At 40.5% G+C, this 14491-nt stretch overlaps 1 protein-coding gene across 1 annotated transcript in view; it reads right to left on the reverse strand.

The window, feature by feature from the left end:
* tnksa (tankyrase, TRF1-interacting ankyrin-related ADP-ribose polymerase a) overlaps positions 1-14491 on the reverse strand; it is a 107073-nt gene that overhangs the window by 54355 nt on the left and 38227 nt on the right. Inside the window, exons 5-6 of the mRNA XM_085359702.1 lie at positions 9366-9402; positions 6553-6628 (exon numbers count right to left, since the gene is read on the reverse strand). Of these exons, the coding sequence (XP_085215828.1) occupies positions 6553-6628; positions 9366-9402 (113 nt within the window). The remainder of the gene's footprint in view (positions 1-6552; positions 6629-9365; positions 9403-14491) is intronic.

Here is a 14491-nt window from a genome sequence, read left to right on the forward strand (position 1 = left end):
CATTTTCAGTATGTTCAAAGTACAGTGTAAAGTACCCAACCTTCTTGGGGGTCCCTGATAAGGGTAATGAAAGATGCCCAATCTGGTGACTCCACTGTCCTACTGAGGGACTTGGAATCTCACGTGGGAAATGACAGTGAGACCGAAAATGTGACTGGGAGGAATGGCCTGTCCAACCTGAACACGACGTTGTGTTCTGTTATTGTTGATGCTTCTGTGCTAATGGCAGTTTGTCCAGAACTAAAACCATGTTTGAACATAAGGGTGTCCATGAACAGGCATGTCACTAGGACATGCTCAAAGAACCGACACAGCTTCTTTTTTCCATGCCAGCTCTTCTTTATCCTCGCACCAGACTACTTCTCTTTCTAAAACTGCTAACTATCGGGAGCTCACACACTGAGGGAGATGAGCTGTTTGTTAATGTAGCTAAAGAGCATTACGGATACGCCAATTACCCGTAAGACAGCATTCTGTTTGTGATTGATTAAAGCTTTGACTCTGACCGTAGCCTGTCCACATACTTTTGGGCATAAGGTCTGTTTCTCTTTCTGTCTGTTTGCCTTCCCTCTGTGCGTCTCTTCTCATGTATGTTGTATACAAGCAGAGCTTTTTAATTCTCGAAGAGCCGTCTGCAAATAACATTTATGCTCCAGATCTTTGTTTGTTCGTGGGAGTGTGTGTGTACGCATGTGTGGTTGAAAAGGGAGAGACTAAGAGTCTGTGCCATATCTAATTAAATTGAAATGGAGAACAAGAGGCTGGAGAAGAGAGGAAGACCGAAAGAGACGGCAGTGACTCTTGTTTAATTTTAAAGAGGAGTACCATTATTATCAATCATTAGGACTCTTCCAGGCTCTGTGTAGTGCCCTTTCATTATCTGTGTGAGTGTGATGCTCCCCTCTTGTTTATGATGATAAATGTCAATATTTTATACGTTGAAATATTGCAGATTTTGTTATAAAAGTGCTGGTTAAGTTATGTACGTTTTGCATATCTGCATACTTCAATGAAAAAAATGTGTGTTGTTTTTTCAGAACTTGGGGCAAATGCCTGTGTATATTATAATAATCCTATTTCATGAGAATGGCCTGCATTAATATAGCTCACTGGCAGTGTTTCCAACCATCAGGATACCTTTATGCTACATGCCACGCTTGCTTTTTTACACACATTACATTAAGAATTTGCATCTGTATTATGTAATACCCATTATTTCATTTTCTGCAACTGAGTGTTTTTATTCTGACACTTTCCATCAGGCGACTGTGCTTTGGTTGCTTAAGTGAAAGGATGGGTGACAACTGCAAAAGTTTTTACTATCCCCCAGTTTCAACCAATATCTACAACCAGTAAGTAGAATTCAATCATTTCTGTTAGTTGTACCCCCCATTAAAATACCCTAAGACCATAGTGAGGATGAATCTGCACTGGAGTGCAAATGTATTCCACCTACCCTGCACGAGTGCTTTCAGCCCAGGCAATTAAAGAGCATTACAAATACAGATTAAGTAGAAGAGGTCATTTCAGTATCTGTCTGAACACAATTTTTATTCTCTGGATGAGGCTGCATGTTTCTATACTCATGCTCCATTAAATTTCGGCGTCCCTCAATGATCCGTTGCAGTTGTCCCCTGCATATCCAAAGAATTTCAAATTATACGGTTTTCCCTCTGGGGTCTCACATCCCCAGCAGGCCACCTGCACAGATAATAGCTAGAGGATGCTCTCTCACAATTACGGATACGGGAGTGATGTGATGAATACAAGCTGCAGCTGAGTATCATCAACAACACACCCAAGTACCCATAATTAGAGGAAAGAGCCTCCTCAAGGCTGTTGTAGCATTAATATGACAGTTACCAAAAGTATAGGGTGAAAGGATCTCTTTGGCTCCCTGGTTGTCCCAGCAGTTGCCATAGCAACCAATAATGTACTGCACGTTTTGCATCGGTGACCAATAAATTGCAGATATCTGTTTACTGAAAAAAATATATAACCAGATCACTAAGTTAAAACTCGAAATGTAAAAAAAAAATGCTTTAAAAAAATAAAGGGAATGTACTGATTTTTCTGAATAGCGCTACACACTGAGCATGTTGATGCCTCAAGGGAGAAAAATAGTAACAGCAAGCTGCTATAACATTTCATTGTATGGTGCCATGTTGAGTCCCACTCATGTTTCAACTCTGTGCCTTCAGTCTGCTTATAATCCATCTTCAGTCCCTATCATCACTCATTTAGCACGCACTGCAAAGAAATTCAAACATATGCTGTGTAATCAGAGGACATAGTTGATCGATTTATGGACAATTCTCCATAAATCGATCATTTTGAGGGGAGAATGATCATTTCCTATTAGCCCTACTGTACTAAACTGAGTGCAATTCATATCGAGGACACTCTTATGATAAGGAGTGAATGGACCTAAATAGATTAAAGTAGACCTGTTTGGATTTTCCTCATTTTCTTTTATATATACACGGTTACAATATTTGATGTACATGAACATGAGCAAAGTTTCAAATGAGTCTGGCTCTGTATACAGAGCATATCCCTACATATGCCTAATATGGTCATCTCAGGTAAACAGTGTGCACAACAGTAGCAACAACCTACTGCTCATTTTTTGTTTTTTTGAGGGTTGCCAACATAACTGACTTAATGGGAAAGACAGTAGAGACGATAAAATGAGCCCAGTACAAAGTAAAGAACGGTTATTTTGAACTCAAAATCTTGCTAAACTGCTCTTCTAGTGGTACTGGAGATAAAATAAAAACATAAGGCTCCCACTTGGTTGAGCAGGCAGCCCAGATACTGAAGGCTAAGGTCCTATAACATCGTATAAGCACCAACTACTACATTTCTGGTACTGTTACATCCTTAGATAAAAGCTAATAGTAAAAGAAAATAAAGGATTGAATTCAGTGTAAATTAATAAGAACATGGAGATTGCCACCTGGTTTACCTTGTTTTTGTTTTTGCAGCTATAGATCTAACTTATTTTAATACATTTTACTGTCATGTTTATGGAGATTACAGTAAGAAAACCAAAGAAACCAACAGATAACAGTATTATACTCCACTGCAGTACTTTACATTAAGAAGCTGTTGTTCTTGTTTAAAGGAAAATTGTAAAATAACAGTTAAAACCTTGGTAATCTAGCAGCCAGTACTTTACTGTTATTGAAAACCGTGGCTTGTCACAAGCTGAGCTTCTAACATAATCTGACATACAACAAGCACAAACTTTTGGGTTTAGGGTTTAGTTTAATATGAAAATCTAAACTCTCAGTCTCTTCTCCGCTGAGAAGAATAACAGTTCAGAGTAAAAAACCCAAGAGAGACTCGATAAGGGCTGAAGTGGGACCACAAAACTGTTTGGACACTTGCTGCTGAAAAGTGGAACTGTCTTACTCTGTTCTCAAGGAAAAAACAAGGTTTTATTTCTGTCAGGCTGGAAAACAGTAATGTGCAAGGCCAGAGGGAGTACTTCAACTAAAGCTACAAAAATACAAAACTAGAAGAGTAGTTTGCTTCTCCTTCCAGTTATTCATCCGAGGGACTAATCAGTCATAAGCCAGATGTGCTGCTGCAATGCAGCAGAGCTCAACCTTAGGCTCAGGGCTCCCTGCGGACGCATGCGGTGAGGCTGTAGTCACAAAAGTTTCTCCATTAAGTTAACAGGATATAATACAGCACTTTTCTCTGTAGGGCTGTGTACTTTTGGTGTTGTACCTGGCATTTCATTTAGCGTGGCTGGCATTCTTTCAAGTTCTAAGTTCTCACTTTATCCTCTGCAAGCTAATGAGATCAGAATTAACTTCAAACTGCAACCTTAGCTGACTGCTACAGTCTCATCTCACTTTTATTATTATTATTATTCAACTGTAGCATTATTCAACTAAGTAAAAGGTCTAATTATAATTAGGGTTTCCGAAAGTTTACTTTAGACCATTATGAATGTTATTGAAGTCCTAATTCACATCTATAGTTGTAAGAAAGGGAAAATGGAGTCCCAAAGAGGCTTGAAGAGTAAACAAATGAATTTGTCTAGTCACAATTGGTCGGCATGGTTTAACTCATTAGCCCTACTAGGAGTATATTGAAGCTCTTTTCCAAACTGAGTAGTTTCTGTAATAATGTCTTATCTTTATGGGGGAAAGAGTTAAAGCAGTTGACATCTATCAGCTCTGTTTTTCTTTGACTGGTGTTAAGCCATCATGTCCCAAGTCCAGAACATCCCTGATCTTCCTGTTAGTGTTCAAACATTGTCCCCAAAGAAAGATATAAGAGTTAAAATTGTTGCTACAGAGTGAGTTATACATGGGTTGCACTTGGTAATGGTCCTAATGTAAATATAGAACATTATTGGGCGATGGGAAACATCGGCGGCATCTTTTGTCCACTTCAAGTCTTTCTGACTTGTTGACAGTAACTCTGTTTCTTTCTTTTTTTTTTGCAAAAGTTTGCAAACTGGGTTTTTCCAACTGTTCTTGTTGAATGCTCTCATAACAAGAAGATTTTTAACTTCTACTTTTTTAATCCTTTTTTTGATCGAAAGTTGCTATTTTTGTTTTATGGGAGGAGATATTGAGCCAGCCCACACACCAGATTCTGACACAAAAACTACAGCAGGTTCTGACTAAGCCACGCAACTTTTATTCATCGTTATTGCATCCATATTGCTATTTTTGTTTTAGTGTAATCATTACAATAACATTTAAAAGACTGAATGTGCAATCAACTCTCTACAACATTAGCTTCCAAAATTCAATACATTTTTATGACCCGTCAAATGAGACATTTTAAAGGCTTAAACTTTAGATGATTGATAGCATTTTAGACTCAATTTTAGGACCCTAAGGAACTCTGCAATATACCCTCCATATGACCATTATGGGAAAAGTTGTAAACTGTGCTTCCAATTCACTAAGCAGCTTTCAGTATGTTGAGATTTGCATCTGACAGTACTGGAAATGAGCCCACACTTGGGTGCCTCCTAATTAACCGGGCTTTCCTTTACTCTCCCTTGGACATGTTCGGAGAACTGTTCCAAGATGACCATTAATTTAAATCAAAGCTAATTTCACAAATTTAATTTAATGTCTCTAAAATGTCTTTAAAAGGAGGGACTCTATTCATCCCTTCACATGACTTGCATTTTAGACTCAAGCTACTGTACCTACAGTGTCTTACAAACTGGGCATCTCATCAAGGGCTTGACAACATGACAACGGACAGATTTGCTTGTTGCCTCTGCCAACAAGGTTATATGACTGGTTCAGTTTGTCTGTTTGTTAGAATGATTACTGAAGGTTACAAAGAGACCGGAGTGAAAATCTTACCAGAGATGGTGCCTTGGCCAAACAAGTGATTTTTCGAGTCGATCTGGATGTAGATGTGGATTCAGGAATTTTTGAAGATGATTTTTATAATCCAAAACTGAGCATTATACAGAAACTACAAGAAAACAACTTGACCAAGGTTGTGTGTTGCTTAAGCATGAAGGTTGTGAAGAGATTGCAAAGCTCTGCCAAGGCTGAACAATCTTAGTCACCTTATATTTCTGAGTGAAGAGTACTCAAAAGTTCTGCCAAGGTTTGACCACTTATAGATATTTTATGTGAAAGATTTCTGTCTGGGCATCTCTCACTGGTTTCAAGTTCTCACAAATTTCTCCACAGCCAGTCAGAATTATCAATGTTATTATCAAAAAGGCTGCTCAGAGGTCGTTCAAGCATGTTGCTAGCCATTCTGTCAATCACACTACATCTTTACAGGCCTTATGGAGCAGATAAGCTGGGTTTTTAAGCCTATAACTCTTAATAAATCATACCTGCAACTTTAGCTTTACTATTTTATCTTTTATATAAATACCTTCGTGTTAAAGGTTACCCTTAACTGTGTGTCCTTCAAAGCCTCGGCTCATTTTGCACAAAATAATTTGCTTTGAATGAGGAATAGGATGGGAACTGTGTCATTTTCATTACTATCAATGAACACACCTGAATCCATTCTTCACTCTTCTTACTATTCAAAGCTAATCCATGTACATGCAACTGCAGTAGTGCAGACATTCAAATACAAGTATGCTATTGGGGGGGTAACTTCACAATTTGCATATACTTCAATCAGCTGTAAAAGAAGGAAAAAAAACAAAAACTGTACCTTTGTTTCAGAGACCGTATCCCTGAGTGTGACAGTACCGTGCGTCCTGCCATCCTCTGCTATTGTTCAGCACGGGTACTAATTTATTCACGGAAGGTTTTGTGTCTTCATCTATTCATTTTATTGACTGACAGCCGAGAAAGGCTAAGCCTGCTGGTGAGTGCTAGGATTATTTCATAAAGCCAAGGCCCACAGCAGCCAATACCAGCATTTGTTTAACTTTTCTGGGCGAAATAATAAAATAAAACCACCAGTTGGTTGGTTTTGTACCCCTAAAACCCCTCCGAGTTGCTCAGTCACTCAGGAAATGAGTGATGAGCTTATTATTGCTTGACTCTGTGTGGGTGGATACGCTTTTGTGCATACACGCTTTACTCTTACCTTGCGGCCGTCGCTCGCATGGCAGTTGACGTTGAGCGGCGTAAGCAAGGCCATTAGCTTCTCCTCGTTTCCACTCCTGCAAATGCACACACACATACATAAACACACAAACGTTAGACAGAAAACAATCACTGCCACCACCGAGGATTAGCACCGTTGCTCTGCAGCAGTATGGAGGAGAGAAAATGAGGGAAAATTAGATAAGAAGCTTGAGATTGAGGCAAAAAGCCTGAGAAATTTGATCTGCAAAAACGTACTGGCAGAGGAAATGTTTGGAGGATGGACCGATGCTGGATGGACTAGTGTTTTCCTGCACAATTGAGTGCAATATGCCATGAAAATCAATTAGAGATGCCTCTTTGGCCACCTAGCTAAAGAGGAATTAAGATTTTGTCTGTACTGCTGATCTGTGTTTCCTGGTTCTTGGACTGACTGGCCTGACATTGGATGACCACCAGGAAGTGATGCCAAGGCAGCAGCCAATCCAACTACCATCCACCCCGACAGCCATAAAATAAGAAGCTGTCAGTTGGTTTAAAAAAAGGATTACTGTCCCATTCTTCCATGTTCCTCTTTAATTCTTTTATCCCTTCTTTGATTGGACCTCTCCTTCCTTCTCTTTGTGTCTATATTTTTCATACTCTATTTTAAAAAAAAAAACCAAACAAAAAAAAAAACAACATTCACATCCAGTCCTTCTCCCAGAGTGAAGTTTCCATGTTTCCTCACTCTCGTAGCTGCTTTTCACCCCATTCCAACCACCATTACCTCCCATCTCTTAGTTCTCCCCTCCTCATAGTTATCTCCTCTATTTTCCTCCTGCTCTCTTCTTCTGCAATTTTTCCTGTCCACCTCTAGTTCTAGTATGCAGTGGCTTCCCCTTTTTCCTTCTATTTCTTTTCCAAGGACTGTTAGCAAATACAAGAGAGACTTCCTTTTTGATGCATGATGTGTTGGATATTTGTTTACACTGTGGCCATGAATATTATCTGAAATTAGTCAAAAATTGAAGGAATATCTCACTATTTTCTGAAATATGTTACGCTGCTTTCTTGCCACTATCAGGAAGTTACACCGAGCAGCTGACTGCAAAAATAAAAAAAGAATAAGCCAATAAATTTCTCAAACCATTTAAGTTGATTAATGGACCAGCTTCTGGCTATGTCTCTTAATGTTTTCAGAAATGCAGTTCTTTTACACTCACAGCCCTGACTAAAGCAACAGCCCACCTGCAACTTACATCCAACTTTCATCCTGTTAAAAAGGTTCCAATGCACTTAATCTGTATGTTTAAAGCACGTAAGCTCCACCATTAAAACCTTATAGTAGTACAGTTGTTGCCTATTAGCTACAAGAAGCTAGCAGGGTTACAAACAGTTTATCGTTGTGGTTGTTTTTGCAATATGGTGTGTGCCAAAGTAACATCACAGTTGCTGGTTGTTTTGGCAACTAGTACACCTCCTGATTTTTCTAACGTGGCATGCTACATGTAATGCAGCTGATCGGTGGGTATGATTGAGCTATTGATCAGTGAAAATAAGATTTTGGCACAACTGCTGAAAAGGAGAATTTCCTGTTTTGCCTGTAGTGCCAACGAGGTGAGGAGTGACACTTATTGTTTCCCTCCAAGTAGCATCACCATCATCATCAGATACCATTTTACAGATCACCACAGAGTTTCTTGTCAGCTGACTGACGGCCTTAAAGAGACAGATTTGCCTCACTGGGCAGACATCTTTCTGCATCAGCTGCCTTGTCTAATATTTGCTGTCACATACATTAAGAATATATTGAGCCACTGCACTCCTCAAGAAAGCTATCCGGCCCATAAATGAAAAGGTTAAAAACAAAAGAAGATAAATTTAAAAAAAAATTTTCTTTTGCTCGCACACGCACACACGCGCACACACGCGCGCGCGCACATACACACACACACCAAGAAAAAATAAAAACATTCTGGAAAATTACATGTGTGATAAGCCAGTCAGTGGCTCAGCTGTGAGAGCGCCACAGTGGGATCACAGTTCACACTTAAACAGCCTACTGACCCCATAATACAGTGGTAATGCTATACTGGGCCAGCTGCTGCCTTACGATTGTGTGTGTGTGTGTGTGTGCATGTGCGCGTGCATCTGTGCATGGCTGGAAGAGCGGGAGACAGGAGGGGGTCTACTGGAGCGATCAGCCACCCACACGCAATCCTAAATGAAAGCTTTTCCACTTCCACATGCCCAGAGATGGAAACAGGCAGACACACACAAGTGCACACACACACACTCACAGCCCACATGCACTGCCTGCAACCATAACATGCCTCCAAAATGCACAAGTGTCACTGGCTCAAAAGTACTGAGCTTTCTATATCTGAAAAACCTGTCTAGTGTGGGAGCTGAGTGTGTGTGCAAAAAAAAAAAAAGAGGCTCAAGTGATAAACGGTTTGACAAATAGGAAGCAAAGAAAAGAAAAAAAAATCAGGAGGCAAGTAAACAGAAGAGAAGAGAAGAGCATGAGTGACAGGAACATGCAGGAAATCAGAAATAAGAGAACTCTGATGGGAAACAACAAACGAGTGTGGAGGATGAAAAAACAACAACAACAACAGAGAAATAAAATAAAGGGTATCAGACGTGGAGGGCGAAAGGAGATACATGAAGAGTAGAAATGGGTACGGGAAACCACAGCAGCGAGTCAAGCTGAGAAGAAAGTAAGCAGGGGAACAAGAGATGAGAGGGAGGCTTAAAGAGGCAAGAAAGCAGGAGAGGGAGCATGACAAAAATGAAAACAAAGAAGAGCATGCAGACTCTGGTACTCACCTTGCCGCCTCCAGCAGCTCATCCTTCTTGTATTCACCTAGATGGTTACAGAAGATCATGGTGTCAGACAACTGGCCAGTAACACACATCAACCACACACAGACACACATGATCAAGCGCAGAGAGGAGCCATGTAAAAACTCGCACATTGACTATTGGGGGAAGACACCATCTTTCTTTCTATCCCTCTCCACCCCCACACCCCCTTCTCCACCTCCTCCTCTTTCTCTCCTCTCTGCTATTCTCACTCAGCGCGCACCCCTCTGGCTCCGGTTGCCGTGACGATGTGTTGCCGGCAGCGACCACAGCACGTTCATTGTTTGGGCGACGAGCGGAGGACCGACACACGCTCTGCCTCTATCCGCCCGTGCGTCTCTCCATCCTTCTCTCCTTCGCCGCGTTTGTCTCCGGTGTCTCGGCCGCTGCTCATATTGCTAACGAGCGTCCCACGTTCTCCATCATTCCTGTTCCTCTCTCAGTCACCCTCTCTCTCCTCTTTTTCTATCTCTGTCTTCCTGCCTCCCCCCCCCCCCCCCCCCCCCCAATGGGCTCAGGAGGCGCAGTTACCATTTAAAAAAAGAAAAAAGAAAAAAAACTGAAATAAATAAACCCCTCCCCCTGCTTCCTCACCCTCTTGCGCTCCCTCTCGCATAGCCCTGCCTCCCTCATACACTATAGTCAAAACACTCACAACTTCCTCTATGTGTCTTTTCTGCCACTGAAACAGATGTTCTTGGGTGGGGGAGGAACACATCTGTAATACTCCTGGACTGACTTCCATATTTATTTATGCCTGTTTGGCATTACTGGCCCTACTTCAGGGTTTGTGGTTATAGATAACTGGGGACTAAAAATAAAATCACCAATTTTACAGTAATATTAAAATAAAATCATGGATAATAAAACCCCCTCTATAAAATCTTACCTACACATGAGTAAATACAAAAAACAATTTTATTCTTTCTTTTTTTAGCACAACAATGGGGAACGTCGATGGTATACCTGCTGCAGGTGTATGCCTTTTTGTCAGACTTTTTGTGCACCCATTTACTCCGTTGCTGTTTGTTTGTTTGTTTTTTTTTTTTAAATGGCGGTTTTGAAGGAGTAAAGGAGTCAATCTCATGACTCATTGAGTGACTGGCCAAGTGATGGCATGCAGTCTGTAGACATCACATTTTTGTACTTACTCAGGTCACTTGGAAGCCCTAGCAAAGCAAGAACTAAAAAAAAAAACAAAAAAAAACACCTGGTACCAGGTACTACCTGCTAATGAAAACACCCACAAGAACCAAATTGAGTTGAGTCGAGCTGAACTTATGGGGACCATGCAGGAGCGCTGACCAAGCATGGGGAGCACGGGTTTGGTCAGCGCTCCTGCATGGTTTCGGCTCATCTTCGGTTAACCCCCATCAACATATTCCATGAGGTCAGCCCAGCTAATTGAAGCCAGGGGCCTAGACTTAGAGAGGAGAGGGTAGTGCGTGCGACAGTTGTCCGTCCCAGCACTTTTTCCACAAACTTCACCTGTCTTTCCAGGGTCAAGCGACAGAGCTGGCGACAAAACACACAGGCTTAGCTCCTAGCGTGAGCAATCCCCAGGCAGACATGCAATGCATTGCGCTGATCGCTGCAGTGCAAAGGAGCTAATTAGCAACAGCTATCTAGCCCAGCAGAGCAGAAGTATTCGTAGTGAGGTAAAAATCATAAGAACTGAGGGATGACTGTGATGACCAAGGTACATATGTGCAGGTGGGGCCCTGTGCATGTCATCACAGGTCATCTGCCTGAAGGTGTGAATAGAGGGGGCATCATATCCCATACTTATGTGTCGTAAAGAGTGAATCGACTGAAAGGGAACAGGAAACTGAAGCTAAAACCAAAATAGGCTCAAAAAAATTAGGATATTAACATATTAAGCACATACTCTGACAGAGAATGCTTAAGTTACTGTATCATGAGATAAAGTATGCAGCTTGAAAGTTTTTGGGTTCATTTTTTTTTTCCACTGGCTTGGTTTGGTCTGTTGCTGCAGCATGTTAAAAGGAGTCCACTTTTAATCTTTATTCTATAAAAAGCTTTGGTAGATAAAACGCAGAAGCTTATTAGCAGTTCAGTTTCGTTAGTAAAATGTGGTAAAAAAGAGAAAATGAACATGTTCCACTTGGTTAACTCTAAATATTGGAGAAAGACAGGATTGTAAACAAGATCATCTATAGAAAATTGACATTGCTAAGTAGAGCCTGCCCAGTAAAACACCAAAGTCTTTGTGACTTCTAATGAAAAGTGACATGGGAACTTATTCAAACATGAGACGATATTCACACGAATGTACCCAACAAAGTTCCTCTCTGAGTGAGACTACAGAGAAAGGAAAAGTGTATAAAATTTAAATGGGAAATTAATAAATAATCAAAAGAAGATGGAGAGGTAACTGTGATAGAGATAACCGGAAAAAGGATGAGGAGGATTTGCTGTGTGTACATGGAGCAGACGGAGGGGTGGGGTATAGGCCGAGGAGCAAAGAAGAAAGGTTACAGAGGAGGGAGGAACAAAGGATTTGCAGATGAAAGAGAGAAGGGATGATTAGGGATCTGGAAACTGACATGTATGGATTTGACACAGTATAATTGGTGTTAGGGGGGCTAAGGCAGAACAGTGAGAGGAAGAAGAAGCGGGTGGTGGGGGAGGCAGAGAGGGGCACAGACAGGAAGGACAATAGAAAAATATGAATACAAAGAGAAAGGAGACACATGTAGAGAGAGATCGGGAAACCAAATTAGATGATGTAGTACAGAACCAATTTATGTTCGGAGACAGATTCATTCTTCCATTACACACCTGACAGTCACAATCCCTGAACCCAGGTGCATAATGTTGTTCTAATCATCATTTTTATTACTATTATTTACATTATTGAACTTTTAGTTTAACCTCCTGAGACCCGAACTCTTTCATGGCATTCATGTTTAATTTCTCTTTGATATTTCGACATATTGGGACCTGATGAATGTAAAAACAAAGAATTACCAGATTTTTTTTTTTTTTTTACCCGATTTCTGTTTCTAAGAAAAATGAGATCCACATATGAAGATATTTGTTTAAAATTTCGATAGAAGAGTGGCAGTATAATGTCCTCGTAAGTGGATGTCAGGCCCTTGTAGAGCAAAATTTTGTATTTTGGTCTGGACAACCTAAAATGTGATGTCCACATATGTGGACGGCAGGTCCTAGGAGGTTAAAGTTGATTAGTGATAAACATCACACACAACTTTTGTATTTTTTTTCTTATTAGACTCCATTAACGGATAGAGTTTTTTCGGTAGGGGACTTGTCTTCTACACATTTGCCGATCTCCTTCACATTCAATCGTCATCTTTCTTGCAGATTAAGGTGAAGTACACTGTCCCGAACAAAAGCAAAAGTACCTGGGGTGATCGAACCTTTCAGACTGTGTTATATGACCTTTGAATTTCTCTGTCTGCTTCCCTCAGATCTGCCCATGTGGATTTTCTTAAAAGTCAGCTTAACTCTTAATTTTGGGCAATGGGTGTACCAGATTTGATTTGATTTTTTAACATTTGTAATTCTTCATTACTGCTATATTTTCATGGTCAAGATGACCTGCTGAAGTTCAAACCAGGGATCACAATGAGCAAGAAAGACTGACGTGGCATGCTGGTACTAATACTAGGATATACCAGGATTTTCCTGCATCGACCTGAATGGAAGGCAAAGGTAACTCAAATAACAACTTGTTACAATCAAGTTATGAAGACCACAACCACTACATCTTACAGCAGCTGAAGATCACATCATGTGCCACTGCTGTTGGCTAAAACAGGAAACTGACATTACAAGTTACACAGCTTCACCAAAACTAAACTGCAGCAATGCATGGCTGGGTCAGAATTTGGTGTAAACGCAAAAGCTTGGATCAGTCCTGCATTATAGCAGTTCACGCTGCTACTGGTCTCCTGATGCCTGCTTAAATTATCTCAGATTGGTTGAACATGACAATGATTCAAATGGCCTCCACAGTCACAAGATCTATGTGGTGAAACAGATCGTCTTCCATATGAAATCTGCAGAAGCTGTGTGACACCACCGTCTCTGAGAAATGTTTCCAGCAGCTTGTTGAAACTAGGCCAAGAAGAATTTAGGCATTTCTGGAGGCAAAAACACTAGCAAGGTGGACCTAATAAAGTGGCAGAGGAGTGTATATCCTGTTGTTATTGCAGTTCTCATCCAATAAATTCTCCCCTGCTTTGATATTCCAGTGTTCTCGCTTTTCTAGCTGTTAATTTTGTATTGTTTCCATCCATTACTCCATTATTTCATTGCCTTTGTCACACTTGTCTGTGAATACATAAATGCATTTTGCTTTTGCTTTTCTTTTGCTTGTCATATAAATTTGTCACATTTTAAACTTCTTTCAGAGTTCAAAGGGTTATGGCACTTTGAACTTTACTGAGTTAAAATCAAGCTTTTAAGCCTCAAGGCTTTTTGATATTCATGAGTGGGTGTCAGTGGATGAGGTCACCAGTGACATTAACCTCTCTGTGTTGCAGTGGGGTTTTTTTAAGCAAATAATAATAATTAAAAAAAAATCTTAACTGATTCAACTCCCACTATTTTCACCTCTGAGGCTTGCATTTTGCATTAAAACGCTCGGCTCTTTTCACTTAAAAGTCTCAAATAAAAACAACATTTGGAGTTATGACTAGTGGCAGGAAGGGAGTGACTCAGCCTCCTAATTCAATTTAAGCCAAACTGACACCTGAATGCAAACATATTCAGTGTTGTTATGTTTAGCTGAGCGTGCTGTCACACACAGTGCAGAAATAAAGCAGCTGAAATGCAGACAAAATGAGATATACTTCCTCGTTCAACCACAGGATGATTCAAGGATGCTTTGAAAGCTATAGTGATTTAAACTAACTGCGGCTCAGCAGTTTTAATTAGCATCTCTCACACACAGATATCAAGTAAGGACAACAAAAGGTTAGCTGTTAGTTCTGCTCCCTTTTTGCTTCTAGGCTTCAGGCACCACTTCAAAACATGACTAATGACACATACTCCTTTTTGATAGTGGTCAGCTTTCATATCATTCTTCCATGGAAAGAAGT

The sequence above is a fragment of the Diplotaxodon limnothrissa genome, linkage group LG7 (assembly GCF_057381915.1).
Source record: "Diplotaxodon limnothrissa isolate DT_005_m linkage group LG7, D_limnothrissa_male_GT1.1, whole genome shotgun sequence".
NCBI lineage: Eukaryota > Metazoa > Chordata > Actinopteri > Cichliformes > Cichlidae > Diplotaxodon > Diplotaxodon limnothrissa.